Here is a 26493-nt window from a genome sequence, read left to right on the forward strand (position 1 = left end):
CTTAGGGGCTTAAAACAACACAAATTGATGGTCTTACAGTTCTGGAGGTCAGATGTCTGAAATGGGTCTCATTGGGTAAAATCAAGGGGTTGGCAGGGCTGCGTTCCTTATTGGAGGCTCTAGGGAAGAATCTGTTTCCTTTCCTTTTCCAGCCTCTAGAAGTCATCTGCATTCCTTGGCTTATGGCCCCTTCTTCTACCTTCAAAGCTTGATGACCAATTGAGTCTTTTTCACTCTGACTCTCTCTCTCTCTTAACTCTTCTGCCTCTTTCCAATGAATTTAAAGACCATTATGAGTTCATTGAGCCCACCTGGATAATCCAGGATAAGCTCTTTAAGGTTTTAATTAGCAGCCCTAATCCATCTGCAACCTTAGTTGCTCCTTGCCATGTAATATATTCATAAATTCCTGGGATTAGGACATGGACTTATTAGGCGACCATTATTCTACTGGCCATCACTGGCTTTGAAGAGGGATGAAAGGAGGCATAAGCCAAAGACGGTCTATGGAAGCTGAGGACAATCCCATTCCAAAAGCCACAAAGGAAAAGGGGGACTTCAGTCCTACAACCCTATAAAAGTGAATTCTGCTGACAGCCTGAATTAGCCTTGGAACAGATTCACCCCCAGAACCTCTCTTGTGAGGAACGCAGCCCTGCTAAAACCTCAATTTTAATCTGGTAAAACCTGCGCTGAACTCTAACCTACTGAACTGCGAGAAAAAAATTTGCATTGTTTTAACTGCTAAGTTTGCTACGGCAATGATAAAAAATGAATATGGTGTTCTTATAATCATTCCTATTTTACATATGAGGAAATTGAGTCACAGAGAGGACATTCAGCCAAGGACATTCAGTAAATGATGTAGATGGGATACCAACCTTTGTCCTTTAAGCTCTTCTTATAGGTTGAATATTTGTCAAATGAATGTACTTTAGGCATTGTATCTATTCAGGCAAATAGTTATATCACATGGTACACTTACTACTTGCAAAGCATTGTGGTGGTTACTGGTGATACACTGGTGACGATGACAGACATCTTCATTCTTGAATATACAGAGCTTGCACCCTAGTGGGGAAGGCAAACATTAAACAAGTAAGTGCTTTGAAGAAAAAGTACAATGTGGTGTGAGTGCGTTATAACACGGAAACGTACATAGTCTTGGGCAGGGGACAGGAAATGTTTTTATGGAAAGTAGCAGTTAAGACAAAACCTGAATTGGAAATGATCAAAGAAGTAGAGACCAGAAAAAATGAAAACTAACATATAAGCTAAAGCCTGAGGTAACAGGTAACTTGGTGAGTTCTAGAAACTAAAAAAGAGCTATCAAAATTGGAGCTAAGTGGCCACAAGAAAAGGGTAAGATGTAAACCAGGAATGACAAGCAGGGGAAAGGTCATCAGGGCCTTACAGGTCATCTTTAGGGTTATTTTTAATTCTAAGTATCTGTTATGGATTGAGAGCCCTGGTGGCGCAGTCGTTAAGAGCTCAGTTGCTAACCAAAAGGTTGGCAGTTCTGATCCACCAGCTGCTCCTTGGAAACCCTGTGGGGCAATTATACTCTGTCCGAGGGGGTTACTATGAGTCGGAATCGACTTGATGGCAATGGGTTTTGGTTATGTATTGAATTGTGTACCCCAAACACATGTGTTGTAAATCCTAACTTCTATGCCTGTGGTTATAACCCCATGTGGAAATGGGTTGTCTTTGTTACACTAATGAGGTAGAATCAGTGTTGGGTGCATCTTGAGTCATTCTTTTTTGAGATATAAAAGAGATTAAGCAAGCAAGCTAGGAAGCAGAGATGGGGAAACAGAGACGTCAAGCCACATCAAGACTGCCCAGGAGCAGAAGCTCAGAAGAGATGAGGACCTTCCTCCAGAGCCCACAGAGAAAGAAAGCCTCCCGCCTAGAGCCGGCACCCTGAATTCAGGCTCATAGCCTCCAAAACTGTGAGAAAATAAATATTTGTTAAAGCCACCCATTTGTGTTATTTCTGCTATATCAACACTCAATAACTAAGATAGTACCCTTTGAAGTGACCTAAGAAATCATTGAGGCAAGTGTGTGACAATTTTAAGTTTGTGTTTAACGAGATCACTATGGTTCCAGGTTGCTATATAATAATAGTAGCTGCCTAAACACAGTTTTGAATATTTAAGAGCTGAGTTCCTGGGTGGCACAAATGGTTAAGCGCACTACTAGTAACCAAAATGTTGACAGCTTAAATACACCCAGAGACAACATGGAAGAAAGTCCTGGCAATCTGCTTATGAAAGGTCACGATTCTACTCTGCAACCCTAGAGGTCAACATGAGTTGGAGCTGACAAGATGGTAGCTGGTTGGTTCGTTGGCTGTTTTCCTTAAAGAATTTACTAGAGTTGAGCTGTCCAGTATGGTAGCCACTAGCTACATATGGCTGCTTAAATTTAAATTTCATCAACTAAAAATAATATTAAATATTATTAAAAATTTAGTTTCTCAGTCTCAGTACTGTCTACCTATTGGACAGCACAGTTCTAGATTAAAGTAGACTAAACAGATGTGATAACTAAATTCAAAGTACGACTCTTGATTAGGTTCTGGCTGTAAGTGGGGTGAGAAACAGTTATTTTTTGTAAATATTGTATTAATTTTTGGCAGCAATATACACAATCAAACATACATCCATTCATAATTTCTACATGAACAGTTCAGCAAAATTGGTTACATAGTTCACATAATGTCATCATTGTATCTCTACCCACATTGTTTCCTCATCATCAATTTAGGTTCTCAGCCCCTTAAAGTTCTCATATGTTGTGAGCTTACACTCATATAGGCAATTCTTTATAAAAGTGCTATGCTTGAGGCCCCCCCATGCACCTGTCATTTTGTTGTACTGTGGGGACTTACCGTTAGCAAACAAGTTTCAGATAAGCTTCCAGACTAAGACAGACTAGAAAGAAGGACCTTAGAGGTCTATTTCTGAAAAAAATTAGCCAGTGAAAACCTTATGGATAGCAGTGAAACACTGTCTGAAAAAGTGCTGAAAGGTGAGCCTCTCAGGTTGGAAGGGACGCCAAAGATGCCTGGGGAAGAGCTGCCTGCTCAACATAGAGTTGACCTTAAGGTCATGGATGGAGTTAACCTTTGGAACTTTCATTTGCTGATGTAGCACAACTCAAAATGAGAAGAAACAGATGCAAATATCTATTAATAATCGAAACATGGGATGTACCCAGTATGAATCTAGGAAAATTGGAAATCCTCAAAAATGAAATGGAACATGGAAACATCAATATCCTAGGCATTACTGAGCTGAAATGGACTGGTATTGGCCATTTTGAATCTGACAGTCATATGGTCTACTATGTCTGGAATGACGACTTGAAGAGGAATGGCATTGTATTCATTGTCAAAAAGAACATTTCAAGATCTATCCTGACATACAACATTGTCACTGATAGAATAATATCCATATTCCTACAAGGAAGGCAAGTTAGCATGACTATTATTCAAATTTACGCACCAACCATTAAGGCCAAAGAGAAGAAACTGAAGAGTTTTAGTAACTTCTACAGTCTGGAATTGATTGAACGTGCAATCAGGATACATTGATAATTACTGATGATTAAAACACAAAAGTTGGAAACAAAGAAAAAGAGCCGGTAGTTAGAAAATATGGCTTGGTGATAGAAACAATGCTGGAGATCGCGTGATAGAATATTGCAAGATCAATGACTTCTTCATTGCAAATACCTTTTTTCAACAACATACATGGCCACTATGCATGTGGACTTCGTCGGATGAAATACACAGGAATCAAATCGACTACATCTGTGGAAAGAGATGATGGAAAAGCTCAATATCATCAGTCAGAACAAGGCCAGGGACCGACTGAAGAAAAGGCGATCAATTGCTCATGTGCAAGTTCAAGTCAAAGCTGAAGAAAATTAGAACAAGTCCACGAGAGCCAAAGTACAACCCTGAGTCTATCCCACCTGAATTTAGAGACCATCTCAAGAATCGATTTGACGCATTGAACACTAATGACCGAAAACCAGATGAGTTGTGGAAGAATATCATACCTGAAGAAAACAAGAGGTCATTAAAAAGGCAGGAAATAAAGAAAAGACTAAAATGGATGTCAGAAGAGACTCTGAAACTTGTTTTTGAATGTCGAATAACTAAAGGAAATAGATGAAATGATGACATAAAAGAGCTGAACAGAAGATTTCGAAGGGTGGCTTGGGAAGACAAAGTATTATAATGACATATGCAATGATCTAGAATTAAAAAACCAAAGGGGAGAAGATGCTTAGCATCTCTCAAGCTGAAAGAACTGAAGAAAAACTCCAGCCTACAGTTGCAATAGTGAAGGATTCTAGGGACAAAATAATGAACAACACAGGAAGCATCAAAAAAAGATGGGGAGGAATACACATCAAAAACAATTGGTTGATGTTCAGTCATTTCAGGAGGTAGCATATGATCAAGAACCAATGGTACCGAAGGAAGAAGTCCAAGCTGCACTGAAGACAGTGGTGAAAAACAAGGCTCCAGGAATGGACAGAATACCAATTGAGATGTTTCAACAAACAGACACAGCTCTGGAAGTACTCACTTGTCTATGCCGAAAAATTTAGAAGGCAGTTACCTGGCCAACCAACTGAAAGAGATCCATATTTATGCCTATTCCGAAGAAAGGCGATCCAACTGATTGTGGAAATTATCGAACAATATCATTAATATTACACATAAGCAAAATTTTGCAGAAGATCATTCAAAAGTAGTTTCAGCAGTACATCAACAGGAAACTGCCAGAAATTCAAGCTGAATTCAGAAGAGGACATGGAACCAGGGATATCATTGCTAACGTCAGATGGATCCTGGCTGAAAGCAGAGAATACCAAAAAGATGTTTATTGTGTTTTATTGACTACGCAAAGGCATTCAGCTGTGTGGATCATAACAAATTATGGATAACATTGCGAAGAATGGGAATTCCAGAACACTTATTTGTGCTCACGAAGAACCTGTACATAGATCAAGAGGCAGTCGTTGGAATGGAACAAGGGGATACTGTGTGGTTTAAAGTTAGGAAAAGTGTGCATCAGTGTTGTATTCTTTCATCATACCTATTCAATCTGTATGCCAAGCAAATAACCCAAGAAGTTGGGCTATATGAAGGAGGGGCATCAGGATTGGAGGAAGGCCTATTAACAACCTGTGTTATGCAGATGACATAACCTAGCTTGCTCAAAGTAAAAAGGACTTGAAGCATTTACTGGTGAAGATCAAAGGCTATAGTCTTCACTATGGATTACACCTTAACATAAAACAATAATTCTCACAGCTGGATTGTCATGGATTGAATTGTGTCCTCCCAGATGTGTGTATTGATTTGGCTGGGCCGTGATCCCCAGTGCTGTGTGATTGTCCACCATTTTGTCATCTGATGTGATTTTCCTGTGTTGCGAATTCTAGCTCTGTGATGTTTATGAGATGGGATTAGTAGCAGTTATGTTAATGAGACAGGACTCAATCTACAAGATTAGAATGTGTTTTAAGCCAATCTCTTTTGAGATATAAAAGAGAGAAGCGGGTAGAGTGACATGGGGACCTCATACCACCAAGAAAGAAGAGCCAGGAGAATAATGGGTCATTTGGATCTGGGTTCCTGCATGAAGAAATTCCTAGACCAAAGAATGATTGATGACAAGGACCTTCCTCCAGAGCCAACAGAGAGAAAGCCTTCCCCTGGAGCTGGCACCCTGAATTCGGACTTCTAGCCTTCCAGACTGTGAGAGAATAAATTTCTCTTTGTTAAAACCACCTACATGTGGTATTTCTATTATAGCAGCACTAGATAACTCAGATATGGACCAATAAGCAACATCATGAAAAACAGAGAAAAGATTGAAGTCAAGGATTTCACTTTACTTGGACCCACAGTCAACACTCACGGAAGCAGCAGTCAAGAAACAAAACGGCACATTGCATTGGGCAAATCTGCTGTGAAAGACCTCTAAAAAGTGTTAGAAAGTGAAGATGTCACCTTAAGGAATAAGGTGCGCCTGACCCAAGCCACGGTGTTTTCAATCCTCTCATATGCATGCAAAAGCTGGACAATGAATAAGGAAGATAGAAGAAGAATTGACACCATTGAATTGTGGTGTTGGCTAAGAATATTGAATGGACTACCAAAAGAATGAACAAATCTGTCTTGGAAGAAGTATAGCCAGACTGCTCCTTAGAAGCAAGGAAGACAAGATTTTGTCTCACATAATTTGGGCATGTTATCAAGAGGGACCAGTCCCTGGAGAAGGCCATCATGCTTTGTAACATGGAAGGTCAGTGAAAAAGAGGAAGACCTTCAACAAGATGGATTGACACATTGTTTTTAACAATGGGCTCAAGCATAGCAATGATTGCGAGGACAGCACAGGACCAGGTAGTTTTGTTCTGTTGCACATGGGGTCATTACTAATTGGTACCGACCGGTTGGCACCTAACAACAACACCCTTGTGGCCAATATTCTTTATTACATGGGTTAAACTGTTGTTTAGCTTCATGATTTAAAAATAATTTCCAGGCATTAGGTTCATGGGCTCCCCTAGTCTCATGGATCCAGTAAGTCTGGTTTCCATATGAGGCTGAAGTTCCGTTCCACACTTTTCCTCTTTTGATCAGGATTCATCTATTGAGTCCTTAACCAAAATGTTCAGTAATGATAGCTGGGCACCATCCATGTCTTCTGGTCTCATGGTAATTGAGGTAGTAGTTTATGGAGGAGATTAAATCTGCAGTCCATTTCCTCCTCCTATTCCTGGGTCTCCTTCCTCTGCTGTTTCAAGGGATTAGAGACAAATCGTTGTATCTTGGGTGGTAGCTTGCAAGCTTTTAACATCTCAGGCACTACCCACCGAACTAGGAGGTAGAACTGAAACTAAAAACAACGTTAGGTCAGTTGACTAGATAGACCCATGAAGCCATGACCCTAAGTAGGGAGCAGTTTCAAAAAACATTTTGGGACAACAAGGGAAATTTAAGTTTGGATTATGTATATCAGACAACTGTATTTTTATCAATGCTTAATTTCCTGAGTGTGTTAATTGTAGGAGATACATGCTCGAGTACTTAAGGGTGAAATGTCATCATAGGTATGTATGGAGATAGAGATAGAGCAAATCTGTAAAATGTTCACAATTGGTGAATCTAGATGATGGGCATATGAACATTCATTGCAAATTTTTACAACTGTTCTGAAAAACTTCAAAGTTTTCAAAACAAAAAGTTGTCGGGGGGGTGGGGGAACACTCAGGATGCTTTGTGTAAGGAGGGTATGACGTGAATAATACGGAGGTGGAAAGCCCAAAAGGGAAGTAGCGAAAGCTCTTCATGTAACTATCGTTTCCCATAGGCAATCACCACTGAAGAGACGAGAGGTATCGCTGTCCTGAGGCTTTCAAGTTTGGTTCGGATCAATACGCCACAGCTACACGTTGCGCTTTGTTTTTTTTCGTACACGTTGCGCTTGCGCAGAGGCAATGCTTGTGGGTTTTAGACGGGGAGAGTCCAAGTCAACAACGTGAGAAGGGGAGGTCGGTATCCTAAAGTCAAACATTTCTTACTTTCATAAGGTATGTCTCAAATCTTTGGGATTCGCCTCCCACAAAAATATTTTTTATTTCTCAATATGCCCCTAAAATTTATGTTTAAGTGAAACATAAGAGTAACACTAAGCTGTTTTTTCCGTCTCCCCCACGGCTGCTGCGTGCGCCGGGCTGCGAGGGGCGGGAAGGGGAAGCGGAAGGGTTGGCAGCCGCGGAGCGTCCGCCTGAGTTCGCGGAGCGACTATGGAGGGGTCCAAGGAACCACAGCTGGATGCCAAATCCGGGGTAAGTCCGGGCCGGGAGGAGCAGCGACAGCGGAGCTCTGGAACTTGAAAAGTCTTTCCCTAAATTGTGTTTTCTGCTTCCGTTTCAGGTCACCAACCAGGTGAGTGAGTGGTCGCACCACCGGTCCCCGTCCGGCCTCTGCTCCGCAAAGGCGGTGTCTGTCTCGGACCGGCCTCCCTCAGCCAGGGGACGTTGCCGCAGTGAGCCTCCCCAGCTGTTCCCCCAGGCCGAGGCTTGTGTGAGCAAGCCCATGACCTTCCACCCGTTTCCCTGCATTGCTCCTTTCACTTCGCACTTGAGATGGTAGCCCCTGTTATCGAGATTTAATCTTCACCCGACTACCGCAGCCCAAAAGTGCAGACCAAGTATTGCGCTTCTTTGATTAAGCGGTAGATGTTTTTTGAAGCTAGTAAGACACTATTTTAGGATGTGATGGATATAAAAGAAATGTATATATACACACACCTGTATATATGTATGTATATATATACAACACATACATACATATATGTATATGTACACAACACACACGTATATATATACACACACCTGTAAAAGCCAGAACGTGTGTAAGGTGGAAACCTGTCAAAGAAGGAAAACTCTTATTTTCCACTAAAAGGAGAGAGAGAGAAAAGTGGTAAGACTGCAGTCTGTCAGAGGTGAAAAACTTATGAGACCTGGGAAAACAAGGCCACCCCGTCACACGTTTCACTGTGTGTGTATGATATGTGTGTAAGCTAGGAAAAAGAACTTCAGTTTATTCAAATATGCCTTAATCCTGTTTCTCGGTTCCAAGTGTTCTTTTCCTGGTTCAACTAATAAACTTATTTTAAAATTTTATGGTAAACTGTATGTAACAAAGTTTGCTATTTTAATCATTTTTAAGTGTACAATTCAGTGACATTAATTACACTTACAACGAGTAAGCTTTTTTTAGACCTATAATTTATAATATACTTAATGGAGTCACCAGGAGTTGGAATCAATTTGACAGCAATGGGTTTGGTTTTGGTTTTTTTCTCCTGAAGAAGAGTACTCAAACTAGAGTATTTTAGATCGGGAGTTACCTGGGTCTATACAAAATGTAAGAAAGGACTAAGGTAAAAATAACGAGAATATAGGGTCTGAGAGAGGTGTCCACTGGCTGCTCTCTGTTATCCCGTTCCAACTGATCTTGCCTTTGCTTTTGAGGAACCCGAAGAGGTGGTGATAGGCCTTGTACCTGGCTTTGCTTAGAGTTAACTTGAGTCATTGCACTTTGATTCAATCATAAATTTTTTAATCTATTCATTTACATTATATGATTTGAGTAAGATATTCAGAAACCAAAGTATACTACATTGTGGGTTTTTTAAAAATTGGACGTTTTTATTCCTAGTTCTTGATGTGTTTTTTAGTATTATGTGTATTCAAGAATATTATAAAGGGAAAAAAATCTAATACCCAGCTGTAAGTCATTTATATTTATAATGTATATTTTTTATATTCTAGATATGTCTCATTTTTAGGACTAATATTAGTTTGAATTCCTTGAGAGAGAGCTCTATTTTTCTCTCTTTAAACAAAGTATATGAAGTAGCAAGGTTAATTGGGCCACACCTCCAATGAAAAATGGCAGTTAAAAATTTAATAATGTCAGTGCTATGATTACAATACTACTAAAAATAACAATACTGGTAATAACAGTGAGCATTTGTGGTTGTTTACTACATGCTAGGTGCTTGTGCCATTTAATCTGCACAGTAATCCAAGAAGGGTAGGTATTCTTGTCATCTGTGGATGAGAAGGACACAGTTTCAGTAACTTGCCTAAAGTCACACAGGTGGTAAGTGGTAGATTAAGATGTAAATTTAGGCTGTTTTACATCAAAAGCAAGCAAGCATGCTTCGTTTTAGCAATAATTCGTGTTGAGGGAAAATTAAAAGAATAAAAAAACCAAACCCGTTGCCATCGAATCGATTTCAACTCATAGTGACCCTGTCCAAGGAGCGTCTGGTGGATTTGAACTGCCGACTTTTTGGTTACCAGCCGTAGCTCTTAACCCCTATGCCACCAGTGTTTCTAAAAGAACAATAGTAGATACTAAAGTAAAAACTCCTTAATTAAAAATAAGTATACTTCCTTTTTTTTTTTTTGCACTAAAGGTTAAAAAAAGGTTAATATTAGAGAGGTTTGTAAACTGTTAATACAGGTAAAGTGCTTGAGAGATTTTTGAGGCAGACATTGCCCTGGGGAAAGCACTTAGTTGTATTCATGTTGTTTTGTGCTGTGGAGTTGATTCAGACTCACAGTGAACCTGTAGGACAGAGTAGAACTGCCCCATAGGGCTTTCAAGGCTGTAATCTGTGCAAAAGCAGACTGCCACATCTTTTTCCAGCAGAGCTGCTGGTGGGTTCAAACCACTGACCTTTCAGTTAGCAGCCCAGGACTTAACCACTCTCCCACCAGGGCCCCTTTGTTGTATTCATAGTGAAAAGCAAATTGTAATTTTGGAACTTGTTATTTTTTAAAAAAAATTTTTTTTAAGTGTTTTATGTAGACTCAGCTCTACTATCTTCTTTAAAGTTATCATTGTTAATAATCTTTACGTTTCCCCAAATACATTTGCATTTTACGTTTTTTTATTCTAGTCAATAATATGTTTGAATGCCAAAGTTGTGCTCAGAACTCTATACACTGCCATACAATTGTCATAACTCCTCGGAATAAATGCAGTTTTCCTCATTTAATCACTCTTAAGCTGTCTTTCTCACTTCCTTCTCCAAGCCTTGAGTACTCCTTTCTCACCCTCAGCAGCTGACCCTACTTCCTATATAACTGAGAAAATGGAATCACGCCAGGAAAGAATTTTCTCATCACCAAATTTAGCATTCCCATGCCTTCTTACTCACTGCGCCTTCCTTTGTAATTATAGATGCGTTGTTGACAGGCCCGCCCATCTAAGGGCAAGCCGTCTATTTATAAACTTGACTTTATCCTCTCCAACTCCAGGACTGTAACGATCACCCCTTCCCATCATTTACATTTCCTCTCTCTATTTGATCACTATTAAATGTGCACTAGTGGCATCTTCCCCCACACATCTGTCAGTTTGTCATACTGTGGGGGCTTGCATGTTGCTATAATGCTGGAAGCTATGGCATCGGTATTCAAATACCAGCAGGGTCACCTATGTCAGACAGGTTTCAGCTGAGCTTCCAGATTAAGACAGACAAGGAAGAAGGACTTGGTGATTTACTTCTAAAAAGAATTAGCCAGTGAAAACCTTAGGAATAACTGTGGAACATTGTCTGATATAGTGCTGGAAGATGAGCCCCTCAGATTGGAAGACACTCAAAAGACGGCTGGGGAAGAGCTGCCTCCTCAAAGTAGAGTCAACCTTAATGACACAGATGGAGTCAAGCTCTGGGACCTTCGTTTACTGATGTAACACAACTTAAAATGAGAAGAAACAGCTGCAAATATCCATTAATAATCAGAACATGGAATGTACCAAGTATGAATCTAGGAAAATTGGAAATCCTCAAAAATGAAATGGAACACATAAACATCCATATCTTAGGCATTAGTGAGCTGAAATGGACTGTTATTGGCCGTTTTGAATCTGACAATCACATGATCTGCCATGCCGGGAATGACAACTTGAAGAGGACTGGTGGTGTGTTCATCGTCAGAAAGAACATTTCAAGATCTATCCTGAAGTACAACACTGTCACTGATAGAATAATATCCATATTCCTATAAGGAAGACCAGTTAATATGACTGTTACTCAAATTTACACACCAACCACTAAGGCCAAAGATGAGGAAAATGAAGCTTTTTAGCAACTTCTGCAGTTTGAAGTTGATCAAACATGCAATCAGGATGCATCGATAATTACTAGTGATTGAAACGGGAAAGTTGGAAACAGAAGGGTTGGTAGTTGGAAAATATGACCTCTGTGATAAAAACGATGCTGGAAATCACATGATAGAATTTTGCAAGACCAACCACTTCTTCATTGCAAATACCTTTCTTCAACAAGAATGGTGAGTATACACATGGACCTCGCTGGATGGAATACACAGGAATCAAATCAACTACATCTGTGGAAAGAGATGATGGAAAAGTTCAAAACCATCACTCAGAACAAGGCCAGGGACTGACTGTGGAACAGACCATCAATTGCTCCTATGCAAGTTCAAGTTGAAGCTGAAGAAAATTAGAACAAGTCCATGAGAACCAAAGTATGACTTTGAGTATATCCCACCTGAATTTAGAGACCATCTCAAGAATAGATTTGACGTGTTGAACTCTAATGATGGAAGACCAGAACAGTTGTGGAATGACATCAAGGACATCATTCATGAAGAAAGCAAGACATCATTAAAGACAGGAAAGAATGAAAACAAAATGGATGTCAGAAGAGACTCTGAAACTTGCTCTTGAACGTTGAGTACCTAAAAAAAAAAAAAAAGCAATTGGAAAAAATGATGAAGGAAAAGAGTTGAGCAGAAGATTTCAAAGAGCAGCTCTAGAAGACAGTGAAGTATAATGACATGTGCAAAGACATGGAGTTAGAATACCAAAAGAGAAGAACACGCTTGGCATTTCTCAAGCCAAAAGATCTGAAGAAAAAATTCAAGCCTCAAGTTGCAATATTGAAGGTTGGTGAGGGTGGCAAGACCGCGTCTCACATACCTCGGACATGTTATCAGGAGGGGTCAGTCCCTGGAGAAGGACATCATGCTTGGTAAAGTGGAGGGTCAGCGAAAAAGAGGATCCTCAATGAGATTGATTGATACAGTGGTTGTACCAGTGAACTCAGGCATAACAAGGATTGTGGGGATGGTGCAGGACTGGGCAGTGTGTCATTCTGTTGTACATACGATTGCTATGAGTGGAACCGACTCAATGGCACCAAACAACAACAAGTGGCACCTTAAAAAAAAAAGTTCTTATCCACCTTCAGTTACTGTCTTGTATCTCTGTTTTTCTTCACAGCAAAACTTCTTTAATTAGAAGTTTCTACTTACAGTTTTACTTCCCCACCTCCTATTCTCTGATAAACCCACTCCACTAAGGCCATTATACCTACCTCCTTTGTCAAGGTCACCATTGATCCCCGTGCTCCCACATCCAGTGGTCAGTTTTTAGTCATTTGATCTCTCAGCAGCGTTTGACACAGCTTTGGACTCCTTCCTGAAACACTCTTCATTTTACCTCTAGGACTCTACAGTCTTCTGATATTCCTTCTACTTCATTGGTTGTTGTTTTTCAGGTTCCTTTGTGAATCCTTTATAATCTCTGTTGGAATATTCCAGGACACATTCCTCAGACCTTTTTTCCCAACTCGCTAAGTGCTTGCATCCAGTCCAATGGCTTTGAATACCATCTATAGATGATATTTACCATCTATATGCTGAGGATCCAAAATATGTACCTCCAGCCCTGATGTCTTCCTTGAATGCCAGGCTCTTAATCCAGTTGATTACTTGCCATCTTCCGTTGAAAATTAGGTGTTTCAGACCTAAAATGTTAAGTGAATCAAAACTTTGATTCTCAGCACCACCCCTGACTTGTTTTCCCTATGTTCCTCATCTCAGTAAATGGCCTGTGATTTATCTAGTTGTTCAGGTTCAAAACCTTGGAGTTAACCTTGGAAGAACTCACACCCCACATACAGTTCATCAGCTTACTCCCTCTGTTTTCTGTCTTCAAAAATACGCTGTAACAAGGGAGAAAGAAGAAAACCAAAGACACAAGGGAAAGATTTGTCCAAAGGACTAATGGACCACAACTACCACAGCCTCCACCAGGCTGAGTCTAGCATAACTAGATGGTGCCCAGTTACCACCACTGACTACTCTGACAGGGATCACAGTAGAGGGCCCTGGACAGAGCTGGAGAAAAATGTAGAACAGAATTTTAACACACACCCAAAAAAGACCAGACTTCTAGTCTGACAGAGACTGGAAGAACCCCGAGAGTACGGCCCCTGGACCCGCTTATAGCTCAGTAATGAAGTAACTCATGAGGTTCACCCTTCAGCCAAAGGTTAGACAGGCTCATAAAACAAAAGACTGAATAGGCACACCAGCCCAAGGGCAAGGACGAGAAGGCAGGAGGGAACAGGAAAGCTGGTAATGGGGAACCCAAGGTCGGGAAGGGGAGAGTGTTGACATGTCCTGGGATTGGCAGCCAGTGTCACAAAACAATATGTGTATTAACTGTTTAATGAGAAACTAGTTTGCTCTGTAAACCTTCATCTAAAGCACAATAAAAAATAAAAGCTCTAAATTCACCCCTGCTTGCTGAGGAGCTCTGGTTGTGCAGCGGTTAAGACCTACCACGCCTAACCAAAAGGCTGCCAGTTCAAATCCGCCAGCCCTCCCTAGAAACTCTGTGGGCAGTTCTACTCTGTCCTACAGGGTTGCTGTGAGTCGGAATCAACTCAATGGCAATGGATGTTTTTCGATTTGGTGCCACCTGGGTCCAAGCCACCATCCTCTTTCCTAGACTGCTGCAGTAACCTCCCAGCTGGATCTCCCTGCTTTTCCTTTTAAAGTCAGTGCCCTGCACAGCAGTCTGGGTGAGCCTTTGCAACTTGTTAGGCCATGTCTTTCCCTGTTCAAAACCTTTTAAGATTCCTGTTACACTGGGAAAAAAAGCCTTAAATATTTACCTTGGCCTAACTATCAGTCCTTTCACATCGAGTTGATTCTGAGTTGTAGCAACACTATAGGATAGAGTGGAACTGCCCCATAAGGTTTCCAAAGCTGTAATCTCTATGAAATCAGACTGCCACATCTTTCTGTCACGGAACAGGTGGTGGGGTTGAACTGCCGACCTTTCGGTTGGTGACTGAGCACCTAACCACTGCACCATCAGGGCTCCTTACCTTGGCCTACAAGACCCTTACAAACTGGTCCCTCGATCTTTACCTCTCTTCCCCTAGCTCATGCCACTCCAGCCACAGACCTCATTGTGTGTGTTCAAAGTATGTGTTCCCTCTGTCCAGAATGCTCTTTTCTGCAGATAGCCATGTGGCTTTTTCCTTTGCTTTGTTCAGGTCTGTTTCTACTCAGATGCCATGGCCTTACAGAGTTCTCCCCTAGCTTCTACCTAAATAGCCTTGCTGTTCACTCTGTCCCCTTACCCTGTGTTATCTTTATAACACTTAACTATATATGCACTATGTATTTATTTGCTTATTGTCTATCTTCCCCATTAGAGTGTAAATACCTGAGGTCAGGAATTTTTTTTTTTTTTTCTTTGTTACATCTCTAATACCTAGGGCAGTGTCTGGCATTAGGGATATAACAGAACAAAAATCATTTAGTAAATATTGAATAAGTTAATGAAGCATAAAGACATAGCAACTTGCCTAAGCCACATGGTTAGAAGATAGCAGAGCTGAGGTTCACACTCAGGTCTGTCTCACTCCAGATTCTAAGCTTGTTAAATTTAACAAACTGTAGTGTTTCATTGCCCAGCACCAGAGATCTAAGATCAGGCATTACCTCGCATCCTGATTGTTGCAGTCTTTGGAAGTAATTCATGTTTTTCTTTTATAGTAGATGTTTAATTAGAACTCTTCATCATAGGTAAACGATGGTTCTTATTGTTGCCACATTTTATTGTTTTTCTTCTTACCAGTATTGTGCTATAAATCAAAGATGCTTTCTTGACGCACAATATCCGGTGCCGTTTTCCCTCTTCCCATGTCTAAGAAATAGTGGTTTAATTTTTTGTACAGTTCATGTATTCAGATACATGACTACTTTTGTTGTCCTGTGTTTTGCGTTAGGCACTACAAGTCATGTAAATATTTGTGAACTGCCCTTAAGGAGTTTACAGTCTAGTGACTGTAAGGGAGGGAGGTAAAACCACAATGACTACTATATCAGGCAGAATGTTATAGCTGATAGAATATAAGAAATGACATGAAGATTCAAAGAAAGGTTGAGGAAACCAGGAAAAACTTCACAGAGCAGATAGAATTTGAATGGAGTTTTGAATGCTAGAGAGATTTTTGAAAGTTATATTCCAAGAGGAATGAGGAAAGGTGTAAAGGCTGAAAGATCTAAGGAAGGGATGCAGTCCCTGTTGAGGAGGAGTGGGAAGGTTGTTTGGGACTATGCTGTGAGACCCCATGAGTGCCAGGTGAATGGTTGGTACTTAGTTCATGAGGCAGTGGAGAACCATTACAGGTTTTTGAGCTGCGATGTTAGATTTTGTTAATTTATGATCAGTATTTAGATGAGAGCCAGGAAAGATTATTTAAAAAATTATAATGAAACCAATTAGGAGGCAGAAATAAAAATCAAGCAAGGGTTTTTTTTTTTTTTTTTTTTGTAAACCTTGAGCATATTTGTAGCAGTGAGGCTGGAATGGAGGGAGTAAGTGGCATTGGCTAAAATAAAATCTTGAGTACTTAGCAGTTTATATACGTCTTAAGAAGAGAAAAGAGCCCTGGTGGCACAGTGGTTTAGAGCATGACTGCTAACCAAAAGGTCAGCAGTTCAAATTCACCAGCTGCTCCATGGAAACCGTATGAGACAGTTCTACCCTGTCCTGTAGGGTCGCTATGCATTGGAATCGACTTCACGGCAGTGGGTTTGTTTTTTGAGAAGAAGAGAAATATCAAAATTAACTGAAGTTTCAAACATGAGCCATTAGGAGAAGGAGAGCCATCAGTAGAAAAGAAGGTGAGGATGAAAAACATTATTTACCAGTAGTAAAGGTTTTTCACGGAGCCCTGGTGGTACAACGGTTAACTGCTTGACTGCTAACTGAAAGGTTAACAGTTTGAACCCACCCAGCAACTTTGCAGGAGAATGACTTGATGATCTGCTTCCAGAAAGATTACAACCAAGAAAATTCTACTGGGCAGTTCTACACTGTGAGTTGAAAATCCGTTTTACAGCACCTAACGACATACCAGAGGTTTTCAACTCAATGGCAGTGGGTTTGGTTTGGTTTGGTTTGCTTTTCATGAGAAAGGCTTTATTTTTCTCTCTTACTTTCCTGGAGGTATTAAGGTCTCAGAGGTAACTGGTTACACTAACCAAGTATGAAATACCTTTTGGTTATTTGGGTTTGCTGAAATGTCCACACACTAATAGTTCAGATTGTATAATTATGAGAATACACATTTGATAAGTTGTATCATTAAATTTTTTGACAAAATCATTTTCAACTAGTGTGTTTGCTGTTTATCTATTGCTGTGTAATAAACCACCCCAAAACTTAGTGATCTAAACACAATTTTATTGTCTCTCGTTACTGGACTTAATGGGTTAGTAGGTTCTGTTTCCTGTCACTTTGGCTGGGCCTTCAGTCGTTTCGGGCCCAGTTGAGCTGGGAGGTGGCTTGTTCACGTGCCTGTTGATGATTGTCAGCTGGGAGCCCAGCTAACGCTGGTAACTGGAGTGGCCTGGTTCTCCTTCGTATGGCTTCTGCGAGTGGCTCGGCTGCCCCCATCATGTTCGCTGGGTTCCAAGGAGAGTCCCAAGAGCAGGCATTCCATGAAGAAGGAAGCAGGTGCTTCAAGTCTTCCTACATCCACTTTCCTGACCTACTAAATCTTAGTTTGATTTCTAAGAATAATCAGATTGTAGCTATGTCTAATGAAAAAGCCATGGGCTTTGTAATCAGAGAGCCTTGCATTTTAATATCTGCTCTACTTATTTTGTATCCTTGGGTGAGTTGTTTAAGCTCTGTTTTTCCAGCTTTTGATAGATTAATGTATGCAGAACGCTTGACGTGTAAGTTTCTTTCCATTTGAAAAATTTCATTTAAAAAGGAGAATCTAAAAGTGTATGTTTTGTGGTTCTATGTATAAAAATTACATGCTGTAGATAAAATACTAGAGGTGAGGACACAGGAATATGAAAATAACTTCTAGGGTGGTGAAGTTGTGTGTGATTATTTCTCATTTTCTCGTGTTGAGTTTTGAAAAATTAAATTTAAAATGTTTTTTGTAATTTTTTTTTTTATAGACTGTTTATAGTGATGTTTTTATGTTGCTAATAACCTCAACAATGGTGTCAATTTATTTTTAGTGTGATGGACTCTACAGTGAATTTCTTTGTGTACCTTTTTATCGGTATTTGTTTTCGTGTTATTTTCTTCCGTTGTACTCATTTTACTTCTGATTGTTTTTAGATTTCTTTTTCACTAATAGCTTTTTTCCTTTGCATGTTTTCATCTTTAAATTTTCTGCTTTCTAGAAGAATTTTGGGGCTACCATATATATTGCTGGGAGCCTTGTGGCACAGAGTTTAAATGCTCGGCTGCTTACCAAAAGGTCAGCAGTTGGAACCCACCAGCTGCTCCAAGGGAGAAAGATGTGGCAGTCTGCTTCCATAAAGATTTACGGCCTTGGAACCCCTATGGGGCAGTTCTGCTCTGTCCTACAGAGTCCCTATGAGTCGGAATCGATGTGATGGCACTGGGTTTAGTTTTTTGGTTTATGTAGGTTGCTTCATTCTTAATGTGCTCCATAGTGATTAGTGTGCTTTCTTTTTTTAATTTTCTTTTTTTGGTTTTTTCTTTTCTTTATCCTCCTGTGCAGTTAATTCCTATTTAGGGCTAGACCACATTTGTTAGAAGATTTTCTTTTCGTTTACATTTGAAGGTTGAGTTTAGAGTTTTTGCAATCCTCATAATCCTAAACCCGGCTTTTTTTTTTTCATGCACGGTTAGTGTCTTGATGCCAGCCATCTCTGTTTACTCACCTGCCGATTTCACTGTTTTAATGGTCATTGGATTTTGACATTGTGTTTCTTAATTGCTTTTCTGCTTGAAATGCTCTAGATAATGCAGGGTTTTATTTCTATCTATGAGAGTCACTTGGGCAATGTTTTTACCATTTTACTGTGGAGAGTAAAAATGGAAATTCTCACATTAAGGGATTGTACAGACGGAGTAAATTCAAGAAGTCTCCAGTTAAAGTTTTGGATATATTGCAATTGATATGGAAACTCTAATCATAAACTCCCCTGAATTCTGTTCTTGGATTTTTAGCCATTTATTAAACATTCCTATTTTGATATCCCTAGCATCACTTCTTGGTCATATCTTTGAACTTAAAATATATAAAGCCCAAATTGATACATGATAGCATTCTCCCAGTCACCTTGGCTCAGATTTTTACAGTTATCTTTGATATTTTCTGTAACTATGTAGACAGTCTTCAAGGCCTAGTGAGTCATCCCTCCTAGAATCACCACCGTAGTTCAGGCACTTACAGCCTCATAATTGGATTACTGTTGTGTTCTGCCACAAGACGAAGAGTTTTTAAAATGAATATTTTTGTGTCATCCCCTTACTCAAAAACTTTTGGTGGGTTACTGCTTACAGGAAAAGGCCAGATGACTTAATATGGTATGTTTTCAATGGTAAAGTATATGCAACTACTTTATTGCAAAGAATTATTGACCTCTTAATCACTTTTGTCGACTGTGTTTTCCACACTTTTAAAAAGAACCTTCCACTTTACAACAGATACTATATCCCTTAAGCAGATTTTTGACTGTTTTCATGTCTAGTTGGTTCAGTTTCATATTTATTAAGTATATACTCTTTGTTAGGTGGTATATTTATGGGATATAGAAATAAAGCTTACTTTTCCCTTAATTTAAATTCTCTTTTTTCTTCAAAGCTGAGTGTATTTGTTTTGAAGAACTGCTGTAACAAATTACCATAAGTTGGATGGTCTTAAAACAATAGAAATTTATTCTTTCACAGTTCTAGAAGCCAGAAGTCTGAAGTCAGTGTGTCAGTAGGGTCATGTTCTCTTTGAAGGCTCTAGGGGAGAATCTGTTCCATTCCCTTCTGCTAGCTGCTGGTGTTCCTGCAGTCCTTGGCTTGTAGATGTTATCGCTCCAGTCTGTCTCCATTGTCACATGGTGTTCTCCCTGTGTGTCTGTCTCTGTCTGTTCTCAACTTGATTATATCTACAAAGGCCAATTTTCATATAAGGTCACATTCACAGGTATCAGGAGTTAGGACTTAAGCATATCTTTTTGAGTATGCAGTTCAACCCCCAGCACTGACCTTAAAGCTTAGTCCCTCTGAAAAGTGTTCTTGATCGCCCTAGCCCCTTAACTGCTCTAAGATTTCCCTCACAACTGGCAGTGCCTCTCCTTTCTCTTTATCTCTCTCTCCCCCCTTCCTCCTTCCCTCCCACCCCTTCTTCCTCCCTCTGTCTTTCTTGGGTGTATGTGAAAGAGAACCATCTATGCAGAAAATTACATAGAATATGGGCAGTTTAATGAGTAATTCCAAAGCGAACACCTGTGTAGCCACGATCAGAAGCCAAGAAGTGTAGCGTTACCAGTACCCCAGAAGTCTGCCACATGCCCCTCCCCAATCAAACCACTCCCTTCCCTCCACCCTAGAGGTAATAATTATCCTTTTGTGTAATCATGTTGTTACCTTTCTTTATAGTTTTATTAGCTATGTATGCATCTCTGAACAAGATAGTATGACCTGTTTCTCAGGTTTATGTGAGTGGAATTAAAAGTTTTGACTTGGTGTTAGCTGAAGTCCATTCATTTTCACTGCTGTGTAACATTTCATTTATCCATTTACTGATGAACATTTGGATTGTTTCCAGTTTGGGGCCATTAGGAATAAAACTACTCGGAACATTCTTATGTATATATCCTGTGTACGTATGCATGAGTTTTTCTAGGTTACATACCTGGTACTAGAATTGCTGAGTCACGAGAGATATATATCTTCAGTTTTCCTAAATAAAGCTAGTTTTCCAAAAGTTTATACTTCCATCAGCACAACGACGTGGCATTTCCATTGCCTCACACCCTTCCTTGCCAATACTTGGCCTTAAATTTTTGCCATTTGAGAAGTGTGCAGTGGTATCTTACTGTGAGTTTAATTTGCTTTCACTGTTTCCTAATGATGCTGAATAATTTTTTATATGTTCATTAGCTGTTTATAGTTCTTTTGTGATTTACCAACCATCCTTTCTCTATTTTTGTATAAGGACTTTTTATTACAGTGGGTTCATAAACAGTCTTTTTGCTTATTGAAGGTGGTAACTATTTGCCAGCACCAGCCTGGCCTTAATACTGGAACAGATTGGTCCAGAGCCAGCCTGAGACAGGAGGAAGTCTTGGTCCCACACTCATCCCACTTTTTATAAAAAGATGTTTATTTATAAGCAAAACTTTTTGCCCATTCAGCATTAAAAAACAGATAGTAAAAGATACCAGGAATCCCTGGGTGGTTAAGTGCTGGACTGCTAACCCAAAGGTTGGCAGTGTGAACCCCCCCTCAGAGGCACCTCAAGGCAGGCCTGGCGAGCTGCTTCCGAAAGGTCACAGCCTTGAAAACCCTGCGGAGCCCAGTTCTGCTCTGCTTACTTGGGGTGGCCATGAGTCAAAATCGACACAATGGCAACTAACAACGACAACAAAAGATATCAGTCAGACAAGTCTTTTCTGAGTACCTGGTGTGTACTGGTCTAAGCTTTGGGAACAAAACAGACAAAATCCCTCCACACAGGATCTTGTGTTTTGGAGTCAGTGTTAAGAGCTGTGTTTATCCAATCCAGCTTTATGCCATAGGAACACTGAACAATCAGTGACAAGAATCAGATAAGTAGTGAGGCAGCCAGTAGTCAATAAGCATGTAATCTTTGGAGTCAGCCAGACCTTGGTTTCAATTTTTATTCCAGAAATGTGTGACCTTGTGCACATTAAGCTCTTTGAAATTTAATTTTGTCATTTGCAAAATGGAAATAATAACTTACAATGTTATGATGACTCATAGAGACACTTAATACACGTAAAATGCATAGCACCTCCCCTGGCACATTTCCATCCTCACGAACAATGATGGCATCTAAAGCCGTTGTATCGCTCAGTAATCATGCTAGCGCAGGGTTGAGGCGAGAGTTTGAGGACTATGGTGAGAAGAGAAACTAGAGTGGTTCCCAGGTGTGCCTCTATCAGGTATGAACATACTGTAACCCACCTTCTACTTTAGGACTCTGGGGTCTGGAATGGGGGAAGGTAAATATATGGAACAAGACAGTGAGATAAGAGTTGCTGCAAAGCATCTGGAGCCCCTTGAAGTGCAGGAACAAAATTAAAGGCCAGGAAGGAAAACCATCTACCGCCTGTCTGTCAATTTGTTGTACTGTGGTGCCTTGCATGTTGCTGTGATGCTGGAAGTTGTGCTACCAGTATTTCAGATACCAGCAGGGTTACCCATAGTGCACAGGTTTCAGTGGAGCTTCCAGACTAAGCCAAATTAGGAAGAAGGACCTAGAAATCTACTTCTGAAAATTCACCAATGAATACCCTGTGGATCACAGCAGAAAGTTGTCCAGTATCCTGCTGGAAGATGAAGGAGCCCCTTCCACTCAAAGACACTATACCATAGCCACAACAATGGACTCAAACATACCAGCGATCGTGAAGGACTGGGCAGCGTTTCATTCTGTCGTACATGGGGTCGTCACGAGTTAGAGCTGACTCAACAGCAACTAACAACAAGGAAAACTAGTATTACCATACCTTCCTTCTGCTTGCATGACCCATGCAGTGGAGATTTTTGTATTCGTGTTTTTACTTTTTGTTTTTTTTTAATGTAATTAAAAAATCAATTTTTTTTTTTTTTTTTACTGTTTTCTAACTCTTCACATCCGTCTACCCCTTATTGTTCCTTTCCATTTTCATTTGATTATTGTTCTTTTAGAAATACTAAAATAAAGATATTTTATGACCAGTGTTAAAATTAGAAGTTGAGAGTGAGAGCGTACAATTGAATAAATATCTGCATCCAGAGCAGTGTGATTACTGATGTTTTGTCCTGTCTTTTAAAGCTTGTAGATTTTCAGTGGAAACTGGGTATGGCCGTGAGCTCAGACAGTTGCAGATCTCTCAGGTACCCTTACGTTGCAGTGATGCTAAAAGTGGCAGATCATTCAGGCCAAGTAAAGAGCAAGTCCTTCGAGATGACAGTTCCACAGTTTCAGGTTTGTGGTTTAACTACATTTTAGTTCATTTTTCTATAATTGCTGCTCTAAAAGATGTGTAAAATCTTCTTAAAGGAAAATTTTAGTTGTTTTCCTTTGCTTTTATATTTATTAATATATACAAAAAAGCCTGAATTTGTTTCCAGAGGGAATTTGGTGAATTATTTTAAATATTTTCAGTGTAAGTGCTGAATTTGTGTATTGACACACTTGGTCACTTTCACAGCACTCCTCCCTGTGAACCTGTTTGCTAGATTTTCATCTCTGGCAGGATACTTATTTTTCATTTAACCGAGGCTTAATATCCAAGAATGTTAACTGAATTAATCTTATTTTTGGATAGAATTTGCTCTGGATTTTCTGACTAACAGTATTTCAAGATGTGGGCGGGAGCACAAGTACTTGATGACTGGTTTTATTAGCTAGTGATTTGAATAACTAGTTTATATTTAGAGCCATGTTATTATTCTGACTGTTACTACGATGCTGGAAGTTACATCACCAGTATTTCAAATATCAGCAGGGTCATCCGTGATGACAGGTTTCACAGAACTTCCAGATTAAGCCAGACTAGGAAGAAAGGCCTGGTGATCTGCTTCAGACATTAGCCAGTGAAAACTTTATGGATCACAGCAGACTGTTGTTGTGTATCGTGCTGGAAGATAAACCCCCTAGGCTGGAAGCACTGCGTAATAGCTGTTAACAGCGGATTCAGACACACCAACAATCACAAAGACGACGTAGGACCAGGCAGCATTTTGTTCTGTTTTACATGAGGTCACCATGACTCACAGTAGACTTGACAACAGCTAACTGTTGTTCTACGTCTTTTTGTAACTAAAGAAGAAAAAAAGGGGGGAGGGGTGGGCAATAACGCAGATATCCTTTTGAATATGCATCCAGGAAGATGCTTTGTCATTGGCTGATTGTAGAGCTTTTTTGTTTGTTTCAGTACATTTGGTGAGTGAATCCCCATAGCAGTTAGGTTAAGTCAAGCATTCTAGGAAAAGCAGCCACATGAATAAAATGGATATATAAAGAGAAAGTTTTGAAAAAACCAACTAAAAATATATTGGTCCTAGGTTTCCTTTTAAAGAAAAGCCTCTTACAGCACTCTATGATGCTTTGATTTCTTCTTTTATAAGCTACGTTTTAGGGGATTTCCTTTTTTTTTTTTTAAACAAATACTTGGTATGGAAAGAAATAATGGTCACAAATTTAACATTATCAGTGCTGCTTAGTATCTTGGAGATAATTAGCTCTTGGTAAAGAGAAAATAAATATATGTAGTAGTATGTAGAAGCTTCAGCTCTGAACGTAAGGACCAAATCAATTTCGAAGGACAATATAGGTGTCAAAACTTTGTGCAATTCACAGTGCTGGCCTAATTCTTATTTTCTGTGCAGAATTCATGCTTTCTAATTATACCTCTAGAAATTTTTTTCTTATAGGAAAAAAAAAAATCACAATTTGGGGCAACTCTTTTGAAAGGTAGCTTGTACATGGCTTAAAGCTAACCAGGCAAGCAGAGCCTTTAGTCACAATACAGGATTGAGAGCTAAGGAAAACTCTTTGAGCTCTTAATTCATATCTTTGTTGCTAGCTGAAATTTTGGCCATCAGGATATATTTTTAAAGAAAAATTTACACCCCACTTCATTCCACAAAGAATTTAGGTATAACTTAAAATACATATACTCTTAAGAAAATAAAAAATTAAGACCACATAAGAAAGAAAACACAAGTATATAAATCACCAAAGAATTATCTTAAATTGCTCAGGATAAGTTTCATATTTGCCTCCTAGCTTCCTGGCAGGTAAAAGAGAAGAAAGGAAAACAGAATTTGTCTGATGCTGTGTCTGAGGTTTTAAAAAAGATGACTTACACAGGAGAGCCAAAATACCAGCTCAGGTTTTTAAATGAAAGAGAAATAAGCGTCTAGCATTTAAGGCATTGTCAACATTGGGTCTGTTGTATTTACCATCCTGAAATGAAGTCTTTCACTAGATTTAAAATGGGTTGAGGCCTGGGAACTAACCTGCCATTTTTGTTTTTATCTTCAATATCTAAGACAATGCTGGGTATTTAATAAATCTTTCTGGTCTGATCTTAAAATAACTTTCTCATGTATTTTTTAAAAGATTTAGCCAAAGGCTAATTATCCACCTCTCCAATAGGATTTTTGCTTGCAGTAACAAATTGCACCTGTTCGTTTCTTAAGCAACTTTAGTAATAGTTGAGGATGCAACATTAAAATGCAGACCTAACATGTCCATTTAATATAGAATTAAAAGAACCACTTAAATGTCTGCTAAAAGCTAAGTTAATATTATATTTTCTCTTTCTCTCCAGAATTTCTACAGACAGTTCAAGGAAATTGCTGCTGTTATTGAAACTGTATGAAAACAGTTTGTTGCTATAGATGGCTGTCATCCTGCGAAAATCATGGACTTAACTTTCTGCAACCAAACTGCATAAGGAGTTGATATTTATTGAATGAAAATTGCCCTTTTGTTTTTTCATTTTTTTAAATAATAAAAAATCAGACAAACAGGAATCAGTGGCTACTGATACACAACTTCCTGAATATACTAAAAACCACCAAATTGAGCAGTGTAGAAGGGTGAACTTTTATGGTGTGTGAATTATATCTCAATTTTAAAAAATCAAACTAACAGCAGAATGATTGATACTTAAGACAACACAAGTTTATATATTAGATTTTAAAACTTAATGTTATTGGAACCCATTTTGTACATGCGTTCTATGTATCTTAATATGGACTCTGGTATTTAAAGTCTATGAATCAGAAAAGTAGTATTTGAGTAGTATAACTTTATAAATTCAGTCTTACAGCATTCACTTATTATAAAGGCAGTCCGCCAAGTGAGGCTGTTCTTCTCAAACATGTGGAATTGGGTTACGACTGATCATTGTCGCCTTATATTAACCTAGCACTCGATTGTTTTTGTTTTTAATATTTATAGAAAGTTCAAGTACATGAACAAAACTGGCAAGACAAGTTTTATTCTGAGTTCTCTATACAACTAAGTTAACCTAATAGTTACTGTGTTAGGTGATCTCTGCTGAATTTAAATTTATAAACCAGTTGTTAAAATATGCTGCAAAGCCGCAGCAATCAACACTCTTGGCTTAGAATAAACAAATAGATCAGCGGAATACAGTAGGTGGCCTGAAAATAGATCAAGACATTTGGGACAAGGATAGTATTACATTTGGGTGGGAAAGGGTGATTTATTTAATAAATGATACTAGCAATCAAAACATATGCAAAAGTAAATTCCAAATGGGTTAGTGACGTAAATGTAAACAATAAAATATTAGAAATTTGAGGAGAATATTTATGTAACCAAGGTCACTGGTTTGAACCCAACGGCTGCTCTGCAAAAAGACCCGGCGATCTGTTTAAGATTGCAGCCCTGCGAACTGTAGGGTTTCTACGAGTCAGAATCGGCACACAACAAGGCTCGGGAAGACCCTTTTAACCCAGACAGCAACTCCATAAGCTATAATAAAAAACAGATATATTTGAAAAATGAAAGTTAAAAAAGTGGGAAAAATTGACCATAAACAGAGGCAAAAGACAAATGC

At 39.3% G+C, this 26493-nt stretch overlaps 1 protein-coding gene across 1 annotated transcript; it reads left to right on the top strand.

The window, feature by feature from the left end:
* Positions 1–7882: 7882 nt before the first annotated feature.
* Positions 7883–25370, top strand: COMMD6 (COMM domain containing 6). The gene is made up of 3 exons (XM_064270031.1): positions 7883–7987; positions 22728–22880; positions 25234–25370. The coding sequence occupies exons 2-3, from the start codon at positions 22755–22757 to the stop codon at positions 25282–25284; spliced, it is 177 nt and encodes a 58-aa protein (XP_064126101.1). The 5' UTR covers positions 7883–7987; positions 22728–22754; the 3' UTR covers positions 25285–25370.
* The last annotated feature ends 1123 nt before the right edge of the window (positions 25371–26493 follow it).

The sequence above is a fragment of the Loxodonta africana genome, chromosome 17, assembly GCF_030014295.1.
Source record: "Loxodonta africana isolate mLoxAfr1 chromosome 17, mLoxAfr1.hap2, whole genome shotgun sequence".
In the NCBI taxonomy this organism is placed as follows: Eukaryota; Metazoa; Chordata; class Mammalia; order Proboscidea; family Elephantidae; genus Loxodonta; species Loxodonta africana.

What these genes read in the sequence shown, in the direction of transcription:
- COMMD6 (XM_064270031.1), top strand. Translation starts at nt 22,755, where the DNA reads ATGGCCGTGAGCTCAGACAGTTGCAGATCTCTCAGGTACCCTTACGTT. An exon ending in TGACAGTTCCACAGTTTCAG is followed by an intron (nt 22,881 to 25,233) that starts GTTTGTGGTTTA and finishes CTTTCTCTCCAG; the next exon opens with AATTTCTACAGACAGTTCAA.